The sequence below is a fragment of the Alternaria postmessia genome (genome assembly GCF_024291825.1).
Source record: "Alternaria postmessia strain BMP 2775 chromosome Unknown scaffold_17, whole genome shotgun sequence".
In the NCBI taxonomy this organism is placed as follows: domain Eukaryota; kingdom Fungi; phylum Ascomycota; class Dothideomycetes; order Pleosporales; family Pleosporaceae; genus Alternaria; species Alternaria postmessia.
The window spans coordinates 50,494-75,124 of NW_026260090.1; the positions used below are offsets into that span (position 1 = coordinate 50,494).

Here is a 24,631-nt window from a genome sequence, read left to right on the forward strand (position 1 = left end):
GGCGGCATACAAAACTCGAGAGGGAGGCCTCGGGAACGAACCCTGTCTTGTCTCGGCGTGGGCTATGTGTTGTCGAATCCATGGTGCCAGAATCGGATCGGATTGTCTTGAAGACCGCCTGGGATCACCCTAGATCGTCTGCCTACTCTAGTCCTTTGTAAAGATGTCGCACAGGCGGGGAGAGCGCCTCCGGTTCCGCCAGGCATCTGGGGCGACTTCAGCTACCCGTTTCATCGCGCAATTACCGGTTACCAAGCAGGGCTAATCGCGCAGCTGGCGAGGATAACGTCTGTGATGCCTATGGCGGGTAGGGCTGCCCTCGGCGAGCGGGTAGTCGTGGCTGAGCGGGGATCGGATTCGATATGTTGTGGCGGTACAACAGCAGCTCGTACTTAGAGACTGTGCCCCACAGGGCACAACATAGTGAACGGGAGCTAACATGAACCAGAAAGCTGCCGGCACCGTGCATCATGTTATACCAACCACGTTGGGCATCAGTCTTCATAGCAGTTGCTCGACCGCCTCACTGTTTGGGCAACGATGAGTTGCTGCGAAGTACTGCTTTTCTCTTACTGCATATCGACGGCGTCAACTGAGCACCCCACTTCAGACGAGGCGGAGGTAGATGGGTCAGCCTTGTGCATGTATACCACTGCTGAACCGCCACGTCGTTTTCAGGGCGGGATGAGAAGCCTGACACGTAGGTCACTTGATGCCATGTAAATGATTTCACCTGGAGACTGACGTGGTGTATCTGCCTTCTTCTTACCTGGACGAGTTTAGTGCCTGCGGCTGTGCATGGCGATGTGGTGGCGCTGATGCCTGCAAGCTCATGCAATACCCTGTCGTCAGTGGCGCCAGCTAATATTGCGCATGTTTCTTCGAAACGAGATATGGCAAGTGGTCTTGAGATCTTGTGCTAGACTTGTGGTTGATGAGCCATTGGTACGTCGCCGTAGTCACTGAAGCACAGTGTGAGGTATGCAACTGAATTAGCTTGCGTGGTTTGGTTATGCAACTCCGTCTGCGAAGCTGGAGGCTTCGAGCAACCCATTCATTTTCAGAATACTCTACAATACAGCCCTTAACTCACCGCTTCCTCGAGCTTCGGTTCTCCTCTCGTTTTCATACTCCCTCCACCGAACCTCAACATCCTCTTCACAGACATATGTAATGAGCCAGCTTCCGACACCACCCCATCTCCATGCTAAAGGATCGTCGCCCACGTTCAGTCCCTTCTCCTCGTACTGCTCTTGGGTCACCCTCCCCTTGCCATTATATTCACCAAAAGCGCGAAGCATGCGATCACGATCTTGCTGCACAGGACCGTCGTGGACGTGGTAGAGGTACTGTTGACGATTACCGCGTGAAACGACGCGCTCTGTGCGCTCACGACGACAGCGCTCATAGACCGCTAATGCACGCTTCTTTTCGGCCGTAAATTTGCTCCTTATCCTGCCTAGACATAGACCGAGGACGTGTCCGTCTTCCAACGACATGCCAGCACCTGACGCAAGATATGGGAGAGTGGCATGCGCAGCGTCGCCGAGTATTGTGTATGCTCCAGTTTCGTGAGACCATGTGGGATCGAGGCCTGGTCGGATCATCAAACGCCACTTGGCTACCGACTGGCAAAGTGCCAGCAACTTTGGGATCCGCGGATCCCAGTCTTTGTACAGAGCACGCATTTCTTCAACATTTCCAGCCAATGTATTTGCGCCAGCAGGCATATCGTCTGGTACTAATAGCACCATGTTGAACAGCTTGCCACCACGGAGGACGTAGTTGACAGCGTGTGCATCTGGACCTATCCAGTAGTTGACCTGCGGGTCTTCTACGAAGCCCCTGAGGTCAGGGTCCTTCAACATATCTTCTGTATTGAGTAACAATCGGTAAGCCAGATCGCCAGTGAGCAGGGGTGGGTCTTCATGGCCTAGTAATATCTCCCTACACTTGGAGTTGATGCCATCGGCACCGACTACCAAGTCGGCCTTGTATCGTGTCCCGTCCTGGCAAATGGCGATGGCACTCGTAGCGTTGCCGCTAACATCATCTTCATACTCGATGTCTACCACTCGCGCTTTTGTAGTGAGCTTAGCACCAAGCTCCACAGCCCGCTCCAGTAGCCCCATGTGCAGATTTGCTCTATGGAAATCCCAGAAGGGTGTACCACACTCCTTTTCATATTCATGGAAATCCATATCGCTTATCTTGTTGCCCTTCCAGCCGATCATGTTGCACAGCCGTGGCGAAGTAGCATGTTTCGAGAGGTATTCTTCTAGACCCCAAGATATGAGGACGCGCGAGGAGTTGGGTAAACATTGGATCCCAGCGCCGATTTCGCCTATCTCGGGGGTAGATTCGAGGATGTGAACGTTGTGACCGGCGAGGAGAATTGATATGGCAGCCCCAAGACCACCTAAGCCGGCGCCAACAATGATGACCTATCAATGAGCATTAGTCGAAGCACGAGAAATTCGGGAGGAAGAGATTACATCGAGCCTACTGGACTCATCCCTATGCTGCTTCTGAATAACCTCAGGTTTAACGCCGGTCATGATGTCACGAGTATGATGCTGTCTGAGAAAGAAAGCAAACCTCACAGTTAATGACGGAGAGAAAAAAGCAAATGCTAGTGTAGCGGTTTGTCGTCCATCAACAGTGTAAACATTTCAAGTACACAGTCACTACTTGAATGGCATCACGTACCACCATCTTCGCCCACCTATCGCGACCCATACGCGTGACAGCTGGCTAGCTGATGATTACTGGACCGATGCGCGACGCCATGGCATTGGCGCTTATCGGGCTAGTCTGGCATCCCGAGGACATGGTGTGGTTTAGGACCAGAATGGGGGAACACTCGATTGGTGGGTACGCAAGTGTGATTGCGTCTACGGACGGGCATTGATGCACTTGTGCAAGAGTGGGGGAAAAGATGATGGTAGATGGATAGAACGTGGCTGGCGTGAGGGGTATGCAGTAGCAGTGACGCGGTGGCCATAGCTCCGAGCTTGAGCTTCCGATATGTGTTCCGATCATTCCGAGATAGGCAGGCGGGAACGTAGACAGTGGTCACACCAACGCAGACAATGACAGAAAGACTAGTGACATTCGCAACTCATTGGCTTCTCTATCATCGCTATTGGGGCATTGGACCATCGTAATCAAGCAGTGAATATGCCTTCCCCTCCTTCTGTAGCTTGAGAATCTCACCACGCGGTGACGGCATCATCGCGTTCTCCGGCACCTTGTTGTTCTTCTTAAAGTCGTCCGCCATCTGTTCCATTGTCACCCACTCGACACCCTCATGTTTGTTGATATGCTCGATAATCCTGTAACCCTTGTCAGCGCCCTTGTCAATGATACGACTCCTCACTGAACATACCTCTCATGCATAAGCACGACATGTGGCCTTCCACTAACATCGGGATGAATTGTCATGGGAAAGACGAACTCGTCGTACTCGCGATAAAAGTAGTCGAAGTGGTCCATCCATATTTGCTCCACGTCCCTTGGATTTACCCATCCGTGGCTGTTTGCACTCTTCTTCATGAACATCATCGGCGGCAAATCGTCGATATACCAGCTCCCCGGTATCTCCACCAGTCCAGTCTCTTGCCCCTTGGTAAGGGGCTTCATCCAGTCTACTGCTTTTTTGCTGTAATCTATTTTGGTCCACTCATCGCCCGTACGCAACCAATAGCAGCGGTGGTCTTCGTGCGACATGGAGTGATCGTATTCGATGCCGTAGCTGAGGAGAAGCTCCGTGCCTTCCTTGGAAGTTTCCCACCATGGAGCTACAGAACCGCGTGGAGGTTTGCCATGACAGAAAGCAGTGAGTTGCTTGTAGGTCTTATCGAGAACGTCGCGCTGTTGCTCGAAGGTCATGTCGGCAGGGTTTTCATGTGAGTAACCGTGGAGCCCGATTTCGTGGCCCGCATCCCGCACGGCGGCGCAGTCTTCGGGAAAGGTATCAAGAGAGTGACCTGGCTGTAGAACGTTAGCGAGACACATCGGTTTCGTGGGAATGTGGAATTTACGATGAACCATGTTGCTTTGATCCCGTACTTGTCGAAGAGCTTCAGCAGGCGTTGGGTTCCTATCGTCCCAGCCCAGAGACCTGTGCTCTGTAAGCTACTGTCAAAATTCTTGTCTCAGACGGGATACTAGCCTCTGCTGATATCGCTCGTAGAGTCTTCACCCCCGTACGAACCGAGCCAACCAGCAACAGCCTGTGAATCGCCCAGTCAGTGACCACGCTCATGCTCACTACGTACAGGATGTCTTACGTCAATGTCAACACCATAGCTGACGAGAACCTTCTTCTTTCCCATGGTGCTTAACGTTCAAGATTCAACAATGCCGCAGCCTGGTGGAAGATAACGCAGTTGTATAGGTAGAAAGAGTCGATGTAAGGTTTGGCCCAAACGCGCAGCAAGAACGACAGTCGCATAGCTCATGATAGCACGTGTAGCTACCCCGCTTATTTTCGGGATTGTTGATGCAGGGTAACCCACTTGATGAAGCTGATTGCTCAAATGGAAGGTGGGGGGATCTTATGATTCATCGTACCTGCCGACGGCTGCTGAGGGTCTTATCAACGCGTGTTCGCGTGCACACGTGCGCATCAGCCCATTCTTCAGAATTCTGTTCAATGCTTCCAACATTTGGACCTAAGCTGTTATGCAGATTGGGATACGTCAAGTCATTTGGACGGCGAAAACAACTGCAATAGTGAACAGGCAGATGGCACGTGATGTTCAGAAGACTGCATACCCGAAATTCCATGGGATATTACAGGAACGGGCCTAGTCCTGCTTCTTCAGTATATCATCGATGGCTGAAGCCGCGCCCAGAGCCTTCTCCTCCTGCAGTCTTCGAGCTACGACCTGCACACCTATCGGCATACCATCCATGCCATCCAAATCAAACGTCTGCCAATTCCAGTCGTCCAGTGCATTCCTTGGCTCATATTCGCTCATCCTCTTCGCAGCTTCTCCATCAAGGGTTTTCGAAACTTGACCAGCAGGCAGGACGACAGCCGGATAGTCGATGAAGTTGAACACCTTTGTATATCCGACCCACTTGCATTTTCGATGAGGGACGGCAGAATGAGGCATGACAGGTGTAAGAAGGACGTCGATTGGTTTGCCAGAATTGGCAGACTTTGTTGAGTTCCAGAGATCGAGGTAGCGCTTCTGCAATGCAAGCTTCATTTTGTTCAACTGCCAATAATCATAAACCGAGATCGCCTTGCCTTTGTTGACAAGAGCTTCTACATGCGGAATGAATGGTTCTCCGCCAGCGGCAACGTCTCGTCGAATGTCCTCGCCACCGTCTGCAGTGTAGTACTGATCCTGAATCTGGTCAGCTTGGAAGTGAATGATTTGTCTTGATATTTACCATGATGTCAATACACTCTTGATGAAGGCTACCTGGAGCCCACTCGATCACTTCATGTCCAGCTTTCTCAAGCTTCATGGCGACTTCGGTTAGTACGCGGGCAATAGGTGGATGGCATTTCACAACCCCATCATCACGCATGATAGCGACCACCAGTGGTTTCAAACGCGCACCTTCATAGGCTTCTGACCGCCACGGCACTGGGCAGCACTTTGGATCTTGTTCCCAAGGAGTTGCATCAATGACAGCTTTGGTGACTGCCGTTAGCGAGTTCATGTTCCGTGTCATTGGGCCAATTACGGATGGAACATGCTCTTGACCATCGGTCGACACGGATACTCCTTGGTACGGTAGGCGTGTGCTACTAGGCTTCAGTGCGTACAGGCCATTCATGTGAGAAGGTATCCGCACGCTGCCTCCAATATCCGTACCCCAACCGATCACAGTGCCTTGGAGCGACAAAAGCGCAGCCTCTCCGCCAGTTGAGCCACCAGACGTAAAGTCGGGGTTCTTCGGATGAACGGTGAGGCCCCACAAGGGATTGTCGGTTTCACACCACTAGAAAGCTTCAGCGTCCAACTACCATTCATACATGGAAATTGTGGCATGACATACCATTATACTCTGTGGCAGATTGGACTTTGCAACAATGATTGCGCCCATCTCCTTCAACAAAGATACCAGCACGCAATCTTGTTGGGCCGGCTTGAAAGCGCGCCCAACATAGCCTAGAGTGCTGTCGTAGCCCTTGACATCAAACTGGTCCTTAAGCGTCATGGGTACCCCGTGGAGGGGTCCCAGAAGCTGACCGGTTTCGCGAAAGTAGCTGTCCAGTGCTTTTGCCTGCTGAATCGCATCGTCGAAGAGAATCTCGGTAAGGCTGCGCAAGTCAGCAATTGCTCCGTGGTGCGGGTAGGGCTACGATTGTGCACGTGCCAATTCGTCTTGGGTAGATGTTAGCGACGTTCAGGGACTAAAGTTCGAAGCTTGGGATAGGAGTGGGGCGCCGTACTCGTTGGTGGGCGTCTATAGCGCTGGAAGATGTGGCGTGAGAATGGTATGATAGCTGAGCAAGCCGCGGACCTCACCGGTTGATGTAGGCAGAAAGCAGCTGCGATGCCGTCACAGCACGCGACAGAATGGCCTTTGGAATGATTTGGGCATCATCGATGGCCGTCAAAGTTTGATCGCTTCGGGGTTCGTGGTTTCCGTGGGGTTGCTGGCGTTGTTAATGTGTGACTTTGTTGCACTCAGGCGCATTGTACCTCGGTTGGCGTTGCCTGAGCATTCGTGAATCTCTGGATGGCATCGTCCCGTGTTATTCGCTTCTTCGTGACTGTCTGCAACCATTGCGGCATCTCAGAAGTCGTCATGTTGACTGTAGATGTGATGCTGGAAGACAGCTCTGAAGGTCTGGAAATCAATCATGCACACATCAACAGCGCCCGCGAGCCTAAAACAGGTACACGACGTCGACATGGTATAGATAGCGGCATCTGCAGACCCATCGGCTTCTGATACTCCTCGGAGGCGCACCGTATTGCTGGTCAACGGTGGGGGGAACGATGCAGGGATGCCGAGGTGGACGGGAGCGCACTTCCCACCCGCTGGACTGAACGCGTTCACGGCGGAGTGCATGCGTCTCTTGCGACCCCTTGCGTCGCATCACCCCATCACCGAAAACATTTTCGCATGCAGCAGCACGTTGACGCACTTTCCCAGACGCCATGGCATTCTTCAATGGGTTGAAAATGGACGCATGCTCGACAGACAATCGGACGGTGCCCCTCCATCCTTCCCACGTACCTGCGGACCCCCATCTTTGCTCCTAGTGGCTGGCCGTCCCTGACAACAATTGACTTTATAGCATGGCTCCTTCGTTATGGAACCTCATGAAGCGTTCAACGTCCAACAGCCCGCCGTCATCGGTAAGACAGAAGATGGCACCCGGTATTGCAATCCCAGACGCCGAGTCCCGTTCATCGGGAAGTAGCTTGGAGGTCGCGTCGCAGTTCTCGTACACCAAGAACGATGACTACTCCAGCTTCATGAGCGATGTCATGGTAGTCGGCGCCGGACCAGCTGGTCTGATGCTTGCGTATGTCATGTCATGCCGAGTAGAAAGAGCAATCTGACACCAACAGTGACAACCTGGTACGATATGGTATCAAAGCCCGCATCATCGACGACCGACCCGACCGCACTTCAACGGGACGCGCCGACGGGATCCAGCCAAAGACCATCGAGACTTTGCGCCAGATGCGAATCGCTGAGCCGCTGCTACGCAAGGGTGTCAAGATCTATGACATTGCTTTCTGGAAATCGTCGGCCGAGAAGTCGCTTCACCGCACTGGTCGCGAGATTCACTACCCACCCGTAGTCGATTTGCTTGATCCATACATACTGTTGGTACACCAGGGCATGGTAGAAGGCGTTTTGGAAGACGATCTACGGGAAAGAGGCGTTGTTGTCTCCCGGAACACGGCCTTCGTCGACTTTGACTATACGCCCATGTCCATTCGTCCACTTACTGTCAATTGTCAGCAAGACGTCAACCACGCAAAGAAGACTTTCGCCACGCGATACATAGTTGGATGTGACGGCGCCCACTCCAAAGTGAGAAAGACAATACCAGGTGCGACCCCAGTGGGATCGTCGACCGATGCTGTGTGGGGTGTACTGGACGGTGTACTCGATACCGACTTTCCCGATATTTGGAGTAAAGTGGTTATCCAGTCAGATGCGTTAGGCTCCGTACTGATGATTCCTCGCGAGAGGGGTTTGACCCGTCTCTACATCGAACTGCGGCCAGGATCTACAGAGGCGATTGGAGCGCAGCAAACCACACAAGAATTCGTGCAAAAGCGAGCGCAGGCGATACTACAGCCATACAGGCTCGAGTGGAAGAACGTTGAGTGGTTTGGGCGCTACAAGATCGGACAGCGAGTCGCGGCGCGCTTCACAGACGACGAGCGACGGGTTTTCATTGCCGGTGATGCTAGTCACACCCATTCCCCCAAGGCAGCACAAGGAATGAACACATCAATGCATGGTAGAATCTCCCCTGTACGAACCTGCCTGTGAGACATACACTGACTTGGTACTTTAATATCTTTAGATGCCTGGAATCTGGCCTGGAAACTCAACTTTGCAACGCGTGGTCTTGCGAAGCCTGCGTTACTCGACTCCTACGAGCAAGAACGACAGAAAATCGCGAAGGATTTGATCGACTTTGACTACGAGCACGCGAATGCGTTCCATGACGGAGACCCGGCAGCGCTCGCGGCAAATTTCACAAAGAACGTCGCGTTCATTTCTGGCTATGGCGTCAGCTACGACCTTAACACCCTCAACGTTCAAGCGAAAGGTTACAACAGAGGTCATCTGAAGCCAGGCTACCTACTGCCACCTGCAAAGGTTACGCGCTACATCGATGCCAACCCAGTCGATGTGCAAACCGACATTCCTGCACTTGGCCAGTTTCGTATTTACTTCTTCACTCACAATATTCGCACGTCGATGCCCTTCTTAGAGACAGTTTGCCACGCGCATTCAGGAAACAACTCATACGTTGGGCGTGTCACGGCTGCTGGTAACGCCTCGTATACCGTCCAGCCACCTCTCGCAGCACCTCACGATCAATTCGTCCTTCCTGAACGGTACACACCCGTCAGCGGTGTCTTCACCTATGCCTTGGTGACCGACGAGGATCGCAACAACTTCGAGATACGAGATCTACCAGCGGTACTTCGTGAGTCTGCGTTCACGTTATATCTCGATGACATTCCCGAGAAGGACACGCGAAAGCAAACATGCATGGACAAGTGGCTTGATGGACTTGATGAGAAGGAGGTTGTTGTGGTCAACGTACGTCCAGATGGCTATGTTGGCACAGTGCGGAGATTCGTTGATGGCACCAAGGAGAATGGCATGGCTGCTGTGCAATGGATGGACCAGTACTACGAGCAATTTCTGAAAGACACGTAAAGTCTACATATTCGGTTATGTTGGTTGTTTTCGGTTTTGTGTGCATGGCTTTGGAGTTCCAAGGAGAGGCCAGGGTATTGGCTTCACGCGAATAGATGTATGACTTAGCAGTGTTCTTGTCTCAATGACCCCACACCTTTTCGTTCTCGCACTTGACTCACACATACTCCGATTCTGGAAATCTTGTTCATACAACGTCGTGTAATCTTTCCATTAAGGCTCAGTATTGTAGGTGTGATACAACGAAGACTCATTTTCTTACATGCTTATTTCCGCATATTTCCGCTGCAGCTAGCCAATGTCATGCACATAGCAGTTCCCCCACTCTTATCAACATCTCCTCGCTCTCGCTATCATCCTATCAATGATGACCTTGTTGAGCGTAATCCTTCGCTCTAAGATATGCGACTCATCTCGAACAATGCCGCTATGTGCTGCGCTGCTGATGTGTCTAGCCAGCGTTACCTAGGTATGCAACAGAGATGCATGCAGACTGGGGTCAAGAATGGGAGGTTACGAGGCGTGTGATACATACCCACGTAAAGGGCGGGAGGTGATATGACAGCACGCTACTTAAAGACGGACTATATTGTTTTTTCCACAATCCAGTCGAACACAGCGTGCATCCGACACTTTGTGCAATATCCGTAATTGCTTCAGCTTCACAGTTGCCCCGAGGCGCCATACACCATGCCGATCGAACAGCAAAGAAACATCACCATGGCAGATGAGAAGGCTCAGAGACTATCAGAGTCCAGCTTTTCGAAGGAAGAAGCCGGTATGGTAACTGATGTCATTGACAAGAAGGCTGAGAGCAATTACGGTATGGCGTTCCCAGGCTATCATCGAGCAATGATCATGTTCTGACATGTCGTGTAGTGCGAAAACTAGACTTTTACCTTTTGCCTTTTCTCTCAGTCATGTATTTTTTCAATAGGCAAGTTCACTTCCTTGGAACCCACCTCTGTTCTATACAGCTAGTTGACTCGACCAAAGTGTTGACCGTTCGAACCTGGGAAATGCGAAAACGGATGGTATGGACAAAGATCTTGGCTTTACCGGCGAACAGTATAGCTTGTTGATCCTGCTGTTCTACATCCCAAACGGACTGTGCGATCTTCCGCTTAATATGTTGACGAAGAAGTGGAGTGGTAGGGTCATGCTTCCATCCCGTAAGTCGATATCCTCGCGTTCCAGCACCATCAGCTAAATAAGACATCAACTAACAATCAATTGTAGTGATGGTGGGATGGGGTGCGATGGCCCTCCTCCAATGTGCAGCACACAACTTCGCTGGAATGCTCGTTATACGCATTCTGCTTGGTGCTTTTGAAGCCGGATTCTTCGCAGGCGTCGTCTTCTACCTCACTTTGTTCTACACGCGTGGCGAACTCGGCTTTCGCATTGCGCTTTTCTTCGGTAGTGCACTTCTCGCGGGGGCTTTCAGTGGTCTAATTTCCTTTGGAGTCTTCCAGATTGACCATGCTCAGATCCCAGGCTGGAAGTTTCTCTTCATCATCGAGGGAGCACTTACGGTGGTGCTCGCTCTGATAGCATACGCTTGGTTACCGGCAACCCCTCAATCAGCCTGGTTCTTGACTGATGCTGAACGTACTGTGGCTGAACGTCGCACACTGCGTGACCTGTCTTCATCCGGTTCTCACGAATTCAACATGCGAGAGTGTTTCAAAGAGTGGAACACGTGGAAGATGTTTCCCTGGTGTGTCGTCGCTTTCACCTACCCTGTCGCTTTCAGCACAACGTCGAACTTTTTGCCTCAGATTGTCCAGCGACTAGGATACTCTGTCGTCAAAACTAATCTCTGGACCGTGGCGCCCAATGCTGTGGGATTTGTTATCTTGCTCTGTATAACTTATAGCAGTGATTACTTCCGGGAACGCACTTTCCACATCTGTGGCGCTCTGTGCATCTCTCTCGTCGGACTCGTCATCCTCGCCACAGTCGATGTTCTCGGCAACAAAGCCGTCGCATACTTCGCCTGCTTCTTGCTTTGCGCGGGGGCATACGTCCCTTCTTGTCTTGTGCACTCGTGGCATAACAACAACAACCTCAACGAGAATGCTCGCGCTGCGACAACGGGTCTCATGGTTGGGCTCGGAAACCTTGGGGGTATTGTTTCCGCCGCGACCTTCAGACAAGAGTACGCACCCAAGTATTTGCCAACGCTGTATGCAACGGCAGCATGCAATGTTACGTGTATTTGCTTTACATTGTGGCTAGGCGGGTGGATGAAGCTGGAGAATCGAAGGAGGAACAAATCGCAGGGTGTTGTGCTCAGAGCCGAGGACGTCAAGACAAGTGAGCTGGGCGATGGAGAAGATAGTGAGAGGTGGAGATACTTTACTTAGAACAAACTCTGTAGAGCTCGAGGTAGCATGGCTGCGTGGCTGACCACAAAAGACTTCCACATCTCAGTCCATATACGTGCTTTGTGCTCATCTTCTACATTGGGTACTATGGTCTCAAATATTCCTTGGAAGAGTGAAACTTCGACTCGTCTAGCCCATCGCAAAAGCCGTTGCTGTCTTCATGGAATGTACCGCAACAGTCGCCAAACCAGGTAAGCCCCACCAGCAGCGCGTATGAACCTCGTTCATCCACCCGTGAATCGTTTCATACTCCCTATCAACTCATCAGAACGCTATACACTCATGTCATCATTACTACTTCCAAATATTCTTCTACCTTCTATGTTCTCCGCGCGGTTAGATACCAGGGAACTGGCTCATTAGTTAGTTTGCAGCATATATGGAGATTTCAGTCATTCAATTAATGCAAGGCAAGAAAATTGTGTAGCAAAAGACGAAGGTAGAGCAATTGTCAAGTACTAGATGATGGCATTTCATAAGCCACCAAGACCTGCGCCCCCACCAACTAACCGCCACTGCACTAGACCTCTCAGCACCATCATACCATCGTGGACAACGGCCCATCGCACTTTACTCAAACATCTGCTCACAACTGCTGCAAGCCCGTTTGTACCCCTCTTGCCTACACTGCCAGCGACAATGCGGTCACCGCCAGCTTCAAGGAGCTTTTCGGGCTGAGCCCCGAGAACAGTGTCAAGAAGTGTCTTCATCTCCGCAACAGGATCCCAAATAATCTCATCGTCATCATCTAGATGCTGGAGGTGCTGCGGCAGCTGATCTTCAAAAGAAGGAGGTGGTGTTGGTCGAGCATACCACACTCCCCAAACTACCAACGTACCGAGGTACACAGCCCAAGGGTGATGCCATAGTCTTCCTCCCCCGATATCCGAGGAGCTGAGTTCTCCGTCGAGGATATCCACCCCTTCGCTTACAAGGGCGGCAGCGTGCCAGACTGCTTTCCCAGCTTCTTGGATGTTTTCCGCTACCCATTTCTTGACCACACGTTGAGAGCGCGCGTAGTCGTGGCGGGCCACCGGGCGGCCTAGTATGTGGCGGGCGCCGGCGTAAATTTGTAGGTCGAGGAAGGGTGTATGAAGGAGTATGTGCGCGGAGTGGTACAGCGCTAGTGTGGCGGTGCGGTAGACATGGAATTCTTTAGCCAGAGGGTGTATGGATGAGGGAAGGGAGGAAAGATATGTAGTGCAGAAAGCTGTATAATCCGCGTGCCAGGCGACATAAGAGGTCGCGAGACGAGTTTGCCAATCGCCTAGTGGATTTGACTCGACGACTCCTAATGATGTCTGATCGCGGCGTTGCATGTCCCATGCTACTGACATCAGGCCATGAAGGAGTAGAGATCGTGATAACGCATTCAAGTTCTTAGGAATGGTGGCAGCGTTTGGATGAAGATACATCTTCAGGCATGATAAAAACAACGGAGTTGTTGGTTGCTTCTGCCTTAATTGGTGCCATGTCTCCGCTGAGTCGGCCTCCCAGATAGCCTGATCGCAGGGCATGTTGGAGCGAAGTTCAAAGGCGGACATGCATAGTGACTGACAGAAAAGTACTGCATGTTGCGTGTCCCACATGAAGCATAGAAACGCCAACCTGCGCACTTTGAGCAGAGCGCCATGGGGGTTCAGTTGATGAATACATACCTCTTCTTTTGCTCTGCTTCGCACCATGTCCGCCAGTCATCTTCAAGATCATCTGTTGCCTCTTCCGGTGTTGGTGGCCGGATGATTTGGCAATCGCTTCGACGAATGAGGTTGATGAGCAGGCCGTGAAACAAGTGTGACATGTCGTGTTGCTTCTGACCGGCTCTACTTTTACCAAAGCACTCTACTAATAAGATGGTTTGGAGTACCCAGAGATCTGGCTTCGCCGAAAAGCCAGCATTTGCAAAGATTTGAGGTCGTAGTACATCATGAATGCATACCTGATATGGGTCAGCTAGAATTCAGCTGTGAAGGTGCGCGTATACTTACAGCAAGTTGGTGTGCATCTTTCTCTCCATATGTTGCACCCAGCAGCAACACTGATGCAAGGAGTAGAGTATCAACTTCTGATGGATCGAACGTAGACATGTGAATCAGCGGGTATGTGGTGTTGAAGCGTGTGAAAAAGAGATCGCAGTATGTTTGCAAGCAGGATAATGAAAGTAGCGGGTGATCTCGCATGACTATACTACCATCTGGTACGGTAGGTTGTATGATGTCAATGAGATCGAGTAGCTGCTGACGAGCCAGCTCGTCAATAATTGGCAAGCTTCGTGATGGCTGGAGTAGAGACATGGGTCGCTCCACATCCAAAACAGAATTGCTGTCTATCGCTGATACTAGGACATTTGATGTTCCATCCATAGAAACAGCCTTGGCACCGGAAGGCATGATAGTATCAGTAGCCAACTTGTCTCCTTCGTCGAGTGGCGGCGTGATTATTGGTGCACTTGGTGAGTGGGGATGAGGGAGTCCATTGGATTGGGATGGAAGCGAGCCAAATTGGCCAACTGTCGACAGCGATGCGTCTATATCCATATGGTCCAAATGAAAATCCAGAGCATGACTCGGCTGAGAGATATTGTTATTCCCCATGGACAAGGCAGGAAATGGATCTCCTACGATGGGCTGTTGAGCCTGATCGTTGCTCGTCCAGTCCATGTCAAAAAGCCAATTGTAGTTGCTCATGGTTGTGAAGGGCGCATTAAAAGAGCTTGCCGTATCTGGGTTGAATATCTCGTCGAATGGCGCATTGTCGAAGACTGCAGAGACGAAAGGATCGCTTGAACCGCTTGAACCACCTGAAGCGCTTGAAGGCTGCGTGTTGTCGTTAGACCAGAAACGCTGATCTGTAGGCGAGTATGAACTGGACGTAGAGATGCTGTTGGGATTGAGAGTGATCGATGGGTAATGAGTTCCGATGCCGGAGTCGTTGTCATCAAGGGAATGAGATACCGACGGATTGTTTGATGTTGGTGGCGATATAGGAAGACCTTGATGTGAGAAAGAGTTGAAGTCCGGCAATGACTGCAGTAGGTCTTCACTTTGTGGTTGCGAAACAGACCGCGTCTTCCGACCGTCGTTTGATAAGCTAGGTTTCTTAGTAACTATTTTGCCTTCGGCATCTTTCCACATTCGCTTTCGAGTGTTCAGTATTCCGCAGCCTTCGGCACCAGCTTCTTCGTCTTTTTGACGATGGCGACTAATATGCCTCTCTGCGCATATATGTTAGCGACCAAAGAGTGGCGTATTTGCATTTCATGATTCAAGATAAGGCCGTAACGCCTTGAGGGTTTAGGAAATCATGCAACCAAGCAGAAAGCATCCAATGCGCGAGGAAGAAGCAATGTAGTCTACAGGCCAAGGAAACAGTGCATCATTCTTACCAAGAAGATCTCTCCGCTTAAAGTGAGCCCTGCATCGATCGCAAGTATATTCCCCAGTCGAATGATTCAGCAAATGTCGTTGCAAATGCTCAGCCCTCGTAAAAGACCGTCCACATCCGTCATTCGTGCAAACAAACTTCTTGCCCTCATTCTTGCTAAGATTCCTTCTCTTGCGTCCACGGGCTCCTGAACTCGCACTGTCGACAGTAGTGGATGCCATAGCGCAGGATCAGACAAATTGTTTCGATGGTCTGATAGAAGGATGGGGGCAATGGGGATGAAATGGGGTGAAGAGAGGCTCAAGAAGCCGCATTACGGAATACTACACGATAGCGCGCGTCGGAAAGAGGCATGCTTATCGGAGTCGAGAAGTCCGACTATCGCGGCCGAGTGTGGAGTTGAGTCGTGCCGCTAGTGGGCGGGGTTGCGCGTGGTGGCGTAGGCTTGGGAACGCATCCTCAAGAGTGGGGGTGAGGTTTTCCATCGCAGACAACAGCCATGGAACTCTCCCAACCGATTTGTTCTTTTTTTCATATGTCCTACTTGCAACTCGAAGCAAGTGCGTGGCCAAGATGCTGCGAACAAGATGGCTGATAGTCGGGCTGACAAGGCGGAAAGCGCGGAGAATTTGCGGTTATCTCCGCTGGGCGTGGTTCCCATGCGGGCAGACTATGGAGGCCTAATGTGGAGTTGTCGTGATGGAGGATACGCCAATGGCAGGGGGCGGTTTATGTGAGCTGCATTGAAGATAATCAACATGGTTGGTGATAGTTGTTACTCTATCGAAGCCCGACGCGACACGACGTTTTTGACACACTTGCAGCGCACTCATTAGTCATGGCACAAATGAGCTCATCGTTGTCGGCTCTGCTTTCCGATCTGCTGCGCGATAGGCATGTCTCAACCGATAACGTTGTAGCGAACGCTACTGTAGGAGACTTCACATTCAAGGATGCTTCTCTGATACCCGAACAAAAATGCGTTGAATCAAGGACTTGCTTACGCCACAGCGACCAGGAAATTCGTCTCTCCCTCTTTTCTTACCGCTCTCGCCCGGTCAACAAGATCATCGCCAACCGCTAACCTCAATCTCTCACATGTAGCCGGGCTATCCAGATTCCAGCCTCCATCATCCTTCTTTCCATTCATCTTCCTTGCTGCCACGACCGCCTCTCTCAGCGCAAAGAAGACTGTTGATCCCAGGAACAAAGGCGGTTCACCAATACCTTTAGAACTTTGTACACTTCTCAAGTGATTCCATGATAGTGGGTTGCCGTCGTTATCATGACGGAGCATGCTGGCATTGAAGACCTGCGGGATATCGCTAAAGCCGGGGATCTTGTATGTACCAGGGCCTCGAGTGAAGAGCTGACCAGTTCGGGTCCATAGCGTCTCTTCGATAGTGAAGAGACCTTGGCCTTGAATGAAAGCACCTTCAATTTGCCCATAGTCTATGGCAGGATTAATGGAGTTGCCGACGTCCTATAGTATTATTAGCATGTCGGAATGGATACATATCAGGATAAGGCATACCATCATTATGTCTGATCGGAGCACGGTATGATCGCCAGTGAGAAGATCAAGCTCAACTTCTGAGCAGCACGCTCCTTGTGTCCAGTAGTAGTACATGGGCTTGACAGTCTCTAGGTTTGTATCTCCCCAGGTGTACCCGACTTTAGGCATCTTCCAGAAGCCATTTGCAGCAAGGTTAATACGATCGACATAGGCGGCATGAGCGAGTGCCTTGAGGGGTGCATCTTTCCCTAGCTTCTCGCGATACGGCTTCAGTCGCTCGTTAATCTGGTCGCATGCGTTCTTGACAGCCATGCCGTTCAAATCAGATCCAGAAGACGCAGCGGTAGGAGAAGCATTTGCAATCTGGTAGGTCTGGCTGTCTTGGGTGTAGATCGCATCGAGTGGGGTACCAAGCTCTTGCGCTGCGATTTGACACATCTTAGTGTAGAGTCCTTGACCCATTTCCGTTCCGCCATGATGTAGCAGCACACTTCCATCGTGGTAGATCTTGATGTATGCAGCCGCCTGATTGAGATGCAGAGCTGTGGCAAAGCTGAGACCAAACTTCGAGGGAACGAGACATATGCCTCGCTTCCTCCATCGGTTCTTCGAGTTGAAAACCTTGATGGCCGCCTTCCGGTTCTCGTAATCAGCCGACTTGCTCAGCTGGTGCAAGAGCATCGGAACGTGCCAGTCCTCGTCTATCTTTTGGAAGAACGGAGTATGTTCCCCAGGCTTGTATAGATTTTTCAACCGCAGCTCATCGACATCCATCCCTAGACCTTCTGCGATGTTGTACATGACGGTTTCCGAGAAGTACATGCCCTGAGGCGCGCCGAACCCTCGATACGCGGTGTTACTATGGATGTTGGTCCTGCATACGTGACCACGCAGGAACACATGTGGACACTCATAAGAGTTGTCAAAGTGCGTCAAGCATCGGTCCATAACTGCTCCGCTCATGTCTTGGGAAAAGCCACCGTTGTTGTACACATCAGCTTCAAGGGCGATGAGCTTGCCCTCCTTTGAGACTCCCACCTTCCAACGAGCCTGGAAGGGATGTCTCTGACCGCTAAGTAGCATGTCCTCATCGCGGTTCAGCATGATGCGCACTGGTCGCTTCTCTTTTCTGGCAGCTATTGCGGTATATACCGCGAAGGGCACGCTACGCGATTCTTTTCCACCAAAGCCGCCTCCCATACGCTTCACACGTGCGTTGACGCGGTTGCTCGGCACACCCAAGACTGAGCTCACAAACTCCTGGGTCTCCATGGTGTTCTGCGTCGACGACCAAACTTCCATAGCTCCGTCTTCTCCGGAAGGTATCGACAGCGCTGCGTTAGTTTCGAGGTAGAAGTGCTCTTGCCCGCCTAGCCTGTTCACACCTTCAAAGATCCTGTCACATTGAGCGAAAGCGTCTGCCATCTTGTCGTCGATCGCGAGGCCTTTCCTTAGGAACTTTCCATGTGGATAGTAGCTCTCGGCTGCGATGGCTTCGTCGATAGTCAGGATTGGAGGTAATTCTTCATAGTCGACCTTCACAGCTCGAGCGGCCGCTTGAGCTTCCAGAGCCGACTCAGCGTAGACCATACCAATGACCTGGCCGTGTGAAAGTACCTTATCTTCAGCAAAGAAAGGTTCGTCTTTCTTGATCGAGCCCCAAATGTTGACATCCGCGGGGATGCTATGTCGGTCAATGTAGCCGACAACGCCAGGCAATTCGAGCGCTCGGTCCCAGTCGATGCGCAAGATCTTAGCATGTGCCTTTGTTGACATGACGAGTCCACCAAACAATTCACGGTCTAATCGCGGCATGTCGTCAATATACTCTGCTTCGCCAGTACACTGCTTCAAAGCAGATAAGTGTGCTACCTGTTTGCCCACCACACGTTGTTCGTAAGGATTGTAGTTATCTCGAGCACCACTGGAGATCTCACGGTGAATCTCATCAATCACCTGCTCATCGACGTTGCCCAGACCGAACTCAGCGGCGGACTCATGCCAGAAGCGGAAGAAGAGCGACAGGGTGAGCGTTTTCCGGTAGTCAGCCATGCCTCCTGGAACGCCATACGGAAGATCGTAATCCTGCAGCAATGCTGTAAGAGCAGCATCAAGAGTTCCCGAGTGAAACCAAGGCTTTCCTAAGAGAGCCTTTTGCGTCTTCGGTGACTCTTTCGTCATAGGCGCCATGCCACCGTACACGATCGAAGCGTTCTCTACTAGGCCTTCCGAGTCAAGACGCACTCGAAATGCAGCCGTAACAATTGCTATGTCGTCGTCCTTACGTTTCGCTTGCTTGTATGCTTTGAGAACCTCTCGTGAACCTGGTGGAGATAAAGGAATTCGAATGCGATGGAGCGCTGCATCAGGCGGGAGAGTTGTAGTCCTGTAAGCGACAAAGAAACTTGACATTGGAAGATCGACGCGACCATCCTTCTTGTTAACAGCTTCAAGTGTCGCTCCGGCTGCGACTAGCACGGGATTAGCGTCCGAAATGGGCGATGCAGTCGCAATGTTGCCAGCTAATGATGCAACATTGCGAATCTGGCGACCCGCAAAGTATCGCAGTTGTTTACGAAGGGCCTCCAGCACCATTGCACGCTTCCCAAGCATTGCATAGACCTTCTTACAAATCTCTTCCAGCTCGGTAAGCGGTGTGTTTGCGGCAACGACAAGCTCGTTCCCTGCCTCAAGCTCTGCATACATTGGCAGTTTTGTCTGCTTCAGCTCTGATATATCCGAGATGTAGACAGAAACAGCAAAATCGGAGTTTTTGAAGCGAACTTCCACTTGAACCTCGCTAGCACCACCGATAAGCTTGGCTGATGGGTACGCATCTTTCAAATCTACGAGCTGCTCAAGCTTGGTAGGTCGAAACCAGATCTTCTTGTCGTTGCCGTAGCATAGCGGCTGTGGCTCGTACTTCCATAGCGCGGGAGGAAATATGAGCTCAGTATCTGGAACGTACTCTAAAAACTCGATCGTGGGTATCCCTTTAACCGAGTCTGCCGCTGGTGCCTCCACTGTAGATGTAGTGGTCTTCGTCTCGGCAGCAGCATCATGCTCCTTACTCTTCAGTGGTTTTGCGTAATCGGCGCCGCTGATAGCAGGATCTGCTTGAGGCTGTTTCTTGGCATCTAAGATGACTGGCATGTGCTCGTCTTCCGATGCCGATGTAGGCTCCGTTGGAGGCGATGAGACGTCCGACTTGGTGTCTGTGGAGCTACTATCGGATGGTGTGTCTCTACAACAGCCACCTGGTCGACCGCAGGAAACTTTGGATGGACCAGCGCAGCCATTGCGGGTCAGATCGAGGACATCTTTCTCCAACTTCTCAGATTCGGTAGTCGTTGGCTCGTCCTCCTCTGCCAACTGACCCTTCAAATCCTCAGTGACGAAAGTCTTCGCAGCTTGAAGTATCGGCTTGTAACCTGTACATCGGCACAAGTTGCCATCAAGGTGACCTTCCATCTCAATCTCACGAGCGCTGAGGTGAAACTTCTTTGTCTCCGGGTTGTATGCGTTGCGTACCACTGCGTAGAGACTCATAACGATACCCGGTGTGCCTATTATGTGTACATCAGCACAGATCCTGGAACCGCGATTAGGTATAACCCACAAAAACCACATTGGCTGCCGTGCAACTTCGCTATCCTTTCTTGTAGAGGATGTGGTCGGTGGACATTGCCGATACCTTCGACCGTAATGACATGTTTGCCATCAATACCAACCAGGGGAAACAAGCATGCGTTTACCGACAGATGTTTGATTCTCTTTTTCTCAGACTGCCAGTCTGGAACCTGTAGGACAACGGTGCATGCGCCGCATCCGCCTTCGCCACATCCCAGCTTCGTACCTTTGAGGTTCGGCTGAGCGCGGATGTAGTCTAGCAACGTCCAGTGCGGGTTGGGATTACTGATGACCGTTTTCCGTCCGTTGATGTACGTTGTGATATCTGGTGTTCGGAAAGTCGTCTCGATGAGAGGCGTCAGGGCTTCCGTAGCGGAAAGGCCCCGTGGTGGATGGGCTGCACTGCTTTTTGGTGGAATCGGCAGAGACATGATTGGAGTCGAACCTTGACAGAAAGCGATGAGACGGTCAAAAACACGATACCGACTTCATGATATGGTCAGCGAACATGCGCTTCTGCAGCATTCACACCTTCCTCACGTAATGCTATCGCTGATTGGACATGAGGCGAATGTTCCGATGATAGACGATTTCGCCTTTCCGATGGCTAGACCCGTAATACCCCACTCTTGGACCCCAGTTCAGCCGTGTAGTACAGATGGCTGCTTGTGCCCACACCGCAAACATCACCCTCGTCACATCTCTTGCTGGATCTGCCCCTCCCCCATTTCTGCATCTGCAAACACCACTTACTAACATGGGATCTGCAATGATGAAGACGACTGGTTTTGAAATTAGCGTCAGGTACATAGGAGACCCTGAGCAGCGACCATGTAGCTGTTCAAAATCTTTTGTGGTAGCCACGATCCCATACCTTCCCCTTTCACAATCTCTAGTACACGTTTGGAACTTGCAAATATGCCGAAAGCAAACAGCCCGACTGGCTTCCAGCCACTCAAAGAGACTGCGCTTTTTTCGCCGTTCAAGCTAGGCCCTCTGCATCTTGAGCACAGAATCGTGCAGGCACCATTGACACGTATGCGAGCCACCAAAGAAGAAGAAGGCGTTTTCGTGCCCAAAGAACTACACGTTGAGTACTACAGCCAACGCGCGAGCAAGGGGGGGCTGCAATTAACAGAGGCCACTGACATCGCCAAATACGTAAGTCGTTCGCAACTCGTTGGAGCAAACGTGTTGACTTGCAGCAGGCCAGCGGATACCCAGGTGTACCGGGCGTGTTCTCTGAATCTCAAATCGCCGGTTGGAAGAAGGTAACCGATGCCGTCCACTCGAAGGGCGGTTACATCTTCTGTCAGCTATGGCATACCGGCCGTGCTAGTCCACCGTCGTTTCGGGCCGGAGCGCCAACTGTCAGTTCAAGCGACGTGCCCATGGAGGGCAATTGGCTTGACGGCGTTGCGTGCGCTGACCATCCACCCAAGCCGCTGACTGTCGAGGAGATTCAAGATTTGACAAAGACCTGGGCTGAGGCTGCGAAAAAGGCTATCGAGGCTGGATTTGACGGCATCGAAATCCATGGCGCGAACGGATACTTGCTGGACCAATTTCTGCACGACAACGTGAACAGAAGAACAGACCAGTACGGCGGATCGATAGAGGGCCGGAGCCGCTTTCCTCTTGAAGTCATCCAAGCGTGCTCAAAAGCCATCGGTGCTGACCGAGTTGGTATTCGTCTCAGCCCATACAACTACTTTCAGAATACCAAGGACAGTAACCCTAACGAACACTGGGAGTACCTGTGTGAAAAGATAGCATCGCTTCCGGAGGGCGAGAAGCCAGCCTATGTTCATATGTGAGCTGATCAACTTCGATAGCCAAATCAATACTGACAATTGCTAGGGTCGAACCGCGTTTCGACGAAGTCCTAGACGAACAGGCTAAGATGGACGCTCTAGCCGCATACATCACAAAAGGAGGCAAGGGCGTAGAAGCGGAAGCAACTGTGAAAGTTAAAGGCAATACGCTGGTGAACTTCCGCAACATCCTGCAGAAGGGTGGTGTGAAATTCATCGCGGCTGGTGGCTTCGACAGGAACAACGCCGCGCCGAAGGTCGAGTCTGGAGATGCTGATCTTATTATTTTCGGCCGGTGGTTCATCGCAAACCCTGATCTTCCCAAGCGCCTCGCTGAAGGTCTGGAACTAAATCAGTACGATCGCAACACATTTTACGGCGCTGATCCACCGCAAAAGGGGTACACGGACTATCCTTTCTATGCGCAGACGGTGTCTGCTTGAGCGGTTATCTGGGCACGATGCATTAGTGGCGCTAGCATGATAGTCGCATTTTCTGCGTGCTGATAGAACAAACTGCAGTCTCCAAAACATGAATGTATGCATATGTGAGACTTGCAGCCAACGTTCAATTTGCTTGTCGAGATGGAGTTGTCATCCAGATACGCGTCCCTGGAACGCGAAAGTGGCGCGTCATGACGTATTAGGCCGAACCGGGTTACATTAAATCATTCAATACTTGGGAATTGCAAAGCTAGCCAGTCAAAACCCATTCCCAATCCCAAAGGCAAATCAAGACGTGATGACCAGAATCACATTTGTGCGCTGCACATGGCTACTGTCTTACGGGTTGACAACTATAAAGCATCACACAGCCTGCTTTCTTCTATACGTAGAAACACTATGCGCTCGAGGACTGTCATGATTATTAGGCAAGACTACAACAGGCGAGATGCCCGAGTTTGAGGTGGAGCCGATGATGCGCAGCTTCATACCATAGGAGCCTCTTTGGTGCTACCACAAAGGCGACAGCGAATTACCGCAGGACTTGGTATCGTGAGAACGTGGAATAACATCCTCAGGACCAGCAATCACTGCCTTGCAAAACAGATCGATGACGTACTGGTAAGATCCGCGACTACTCATACCCTACTCTACGTCATTGGATGTAACTTCTCAAACTCCCTCACAACTTCCTCGACGAGAAAAATGTCTCTGCCATTTGTAAACCCCGTAATCAGGATTGGCCACAACCGGCGTGCAAGCACCAGTTCCGAACAGTACGCCTCCTTCGAAAAGCTCTCACCAACAACATTCTCGAACGTCCGCTTGGCTTCTAACAATCCTGCTTCTTCTGGTTCAACCAATGCTTCACCATTCCACATGAAGGACGGAGCGCTTGTGCTCAGGAAAGCTGGCGCAAAGAGCGCCAGATCCCAATCCATGATAGCCGTGATTTCCACAGTCGATTCCGACGTAATGGAAGCGAGGAGGTTGCGCGGATTGAAATTGCCGTGGTAGAAATGGAACGGCAAAGAATCAGGGATAAAAGCTAAAGCGTGTAGTATCTCAAGCATCTTGATGATCCTACCCCAGAGATCGTCACAAGCGGGCTGTTTTGCCGCGATAGCATACGCACGTTGACGGGTGCAGAGGTTGAGCAAGAAATCTTTTGTACTCTGCGGTTCGGAAAGTGAGGTGCTGACGCCCGTCGAATGAGTAGTAGCTCGGGTGCGAGGGACAGGTATTGGTTCAGTACTGATGATATCGTGCTTGAGATCGTAGGTGGTATTGCGGGTGCTAACGAGGCCAGGACACCTGTTCTTGATCTTTCTTATATCTAGAATGATGTTGGAGATAGCTCGGACGGCGCTGAGTTGCTGTGCTTGGTTCAGTGTGGGCCATAGGTTGCTAAAAGGCTGGCCGGGTAGCCACTCCTGAAGCATGTATGGGTAGCCTAGAGCATTCTCTGCGCCTGCGTCAAAAACGATGACTTTAGGGACAGGATGTCCAAGCTTGTAGCCCAAGTATGCTAGGGTAGTGACTTGATGGTGCATGTTCTGAGTAGGATCGCGCGGAATTCGCAACACGAATTGCCTTGAATGGCTTGTACATTTCTTTCGACCTGTAAGACATGGCTGAATCATTTCACGTATAGCCTGAATCGAATACCAAGGAGCTCCCGGCGGCTTTTTGCAGAGCCTGACGCCGACGATGCGGTTATGTCGACCATCACGCATCTGATATATCTTTACGTTATCGGCGCAGTAATCAGGGAAGAGATCGAGCATGAGCTGTTTAACTTTGTGGCGCATGGTTTCGTAAGGCTCTAACTCGTTTCCTCCTTCCCCTTCTTCCTGTTGCTCTTTGACTGGCGACTTTATTGGAATATTCCCAGAGACATGATTCATCTCTTGGTTCTCCTGGATCACAAATGCAGCATCGCGTTCCGTTCGTTCGTTCTCGACGTGCGAATCGCTGAAAGGGATGATATGAGCCATTGTGTTGGCTTTGAGTGAGATCTCTGGAAGGATTACGCTGCTTGTAATGATCCTCCGGAGGAGT

The 24,631-nt window shown here is 51.2% G+C and overlaps 9 protein-coding genes across 9 annotated transcripts; 3 read left to right on the forward strand and 6 right to left on the reverse strand.

Annotated features, from left to right (window-relative positions):
* Positions 1–1,070: 1,070 nt before the first annotated feature.
* On the reverse strand, positions 1,071–2,558 carry J4E82_003778 (uncharacterized protein; the record flags this gene model as incomplete). The annotated part of the gene is made up of 2 exons (XM_051730062.1): positions 1,071–2,444; positions 2,496–2,558. The coding sequence occupies 2 exons, from the start codon at positions 2,556–2,558 to the stop codon at positions 1,071–1,073; spliced, it is 1,437 nt and encodes a 478-aa protein (XP_051590030.1).
* Positions 2,559–3,142: 584 nt separating this feature from the next.
* J4E82_003779 (uncharacterized protein) lies at positions 3,143–4,337 on the reverse strand (the record flags this gene model as incomplete). Its single annotated transcript, XM_051730063.1, has 5 exons — positions 3,143–3,335; positions 3,389–3,993; positions 4,044–4,123; positions 4,175–4,235; positions 4,293–4,337. 5 exons carry the CDS (start codon positions 4,335–4,337, stop codon positions 3,143–3,145), a joined length of 984 nt encoding a protein of 327 aa, XP_051590031.1.
* A 474-nt stretch (positions 4,338–4,811) lies between these two features.
* On the reverse strand, positions 4,812–6,779 carry J4E82_003780 (uncharacterized protein; the record flags this gene model as incomplete). Its single annotated transcript, XM_051730064.1, has 5 exons — positions 4,812–5,360; positions 5,407–5,964; positions 6,022–6,286; positions 6,495–6,625; positions 6,672–6,779. 5 exons carry the CDS (start codon positions 6,777–6,779, stop codon positions 4,812–4,814), a joined length of 1,611 nt encoding a protein of 536 aa, XP_051590032.1.
* A 495-nt stretch (positions 6,780–7,274) lies between these two features.
* J4E82_003781 (uncharacterized protein) lies at positions 7,275–9,393 on the forward strand (the record flags this gene model as incomplete). The annotated part of the gene is made up of 3 exons (XM_051730065.1): positions 7,275–7,504; positions 7,551–8,458; positions 8,525–9,393. The coding sequence occupies 3 exons, from the start codon at positions 7,275–7,277 to the stop codon at positions 9,391–9,393; spliced, it is 2,007 nt and encodes a 668-aa protein (XP_051590033.1).
* Positions 9,394–10,083: 690 nt separating this feature from the next.
* J4E82_003782 (uncharacterized protein) lies at positions 10,084–11,762 on the forward strand (the record flags this gene model as incomplete). Its single annotated transcript, XM_051730066.1, has 3 exons — positions 10,084–10,253; positions 10,390–10,565; positions 10,633–11,762. 3 exons carry the CDS (start codon positions 10,084–10,086, stop codon positions 11,760–11,762), a joined length of 1,476 nt encoding a protein of 491 aa, XP_051590034.1.
* A 494-nt stretch (positions 11,763–12,256) lies between these two features.
* J4E82_003783 (uncharacterized protein) lies at positions 12,257–14,470 on the reverse strand (the record flags this gene model as incomplete). Its single annotated transcript, XM_051730067.1, has 3 exons — positions 12,257–13,391; positions 13,442–13,722; positions 13,772–14,470. The coding sequence occupies 3 exons, from the start codon at positions 14,468–14,470 to the stop codon at positions 12,257–12,259; spliced, it is 2,115 nt and encodes a 704-aa protein (XP_051590035.1).
* Positions 14,471–16,167: 1,697 nt separating this feature from the next.
* Positions 16,168–20,744, reverse strand: J4E82_003784 (uncharacterized protein; the record flags this gene model as incomplete). The annotated part of the gene is made up of 3 exons (XM_051730068.1): positions 16,168–16,650; positions 16,702–20,249; positions 20,303–20,744. 3 exons carry the CDS (start codon positions 20,742–20,744, stop codon positions 16,168–16,170), a joined length of 4,473 nt encoding a protein of 1,490 aa, XP_051590036.1.
* Positions 20,745–21,231: 487 nt separating this feature from the next.
* On the forward strand, positions 21,232–22,570 carry J4E82_003785 (uncharacterized protein; the record flags this gene model as incomplete). Its single annotated transcript, XM_051730069.1, has 3 exons — positions 21,232–21,474; positions 21,522–22,126; positions 22,174–22,570. The coding sequence occupies 3 exons, from the start codon at positions 21,232–21,234 to the stop codon at positions 22,568–22,570; spliced, it is 1,245 nt and encodes a 414-aa protein (XP_051590037.1).
* Positions 22,571–23,220: 650 nt separating this feature from the next.
* J4E82_003786 (uncharacterized protein) lies at positions 23,221–24,567 on the reverse strand (the record flags this gene model as incomplete). The annotated part of the gene is made up of 1 exon (XM_051730070.1): positions 23,221–24,567. The coding sequence occupies one exon, from the start codon at positions 24,565–24,567 to the stop codon at positions 23,221–23,223; it is 1,347 nt and encodes a 448-aa protein (XP_051590038.1).
* Positions 24,568–24,631: the final 64 nt, after the last annotated feature.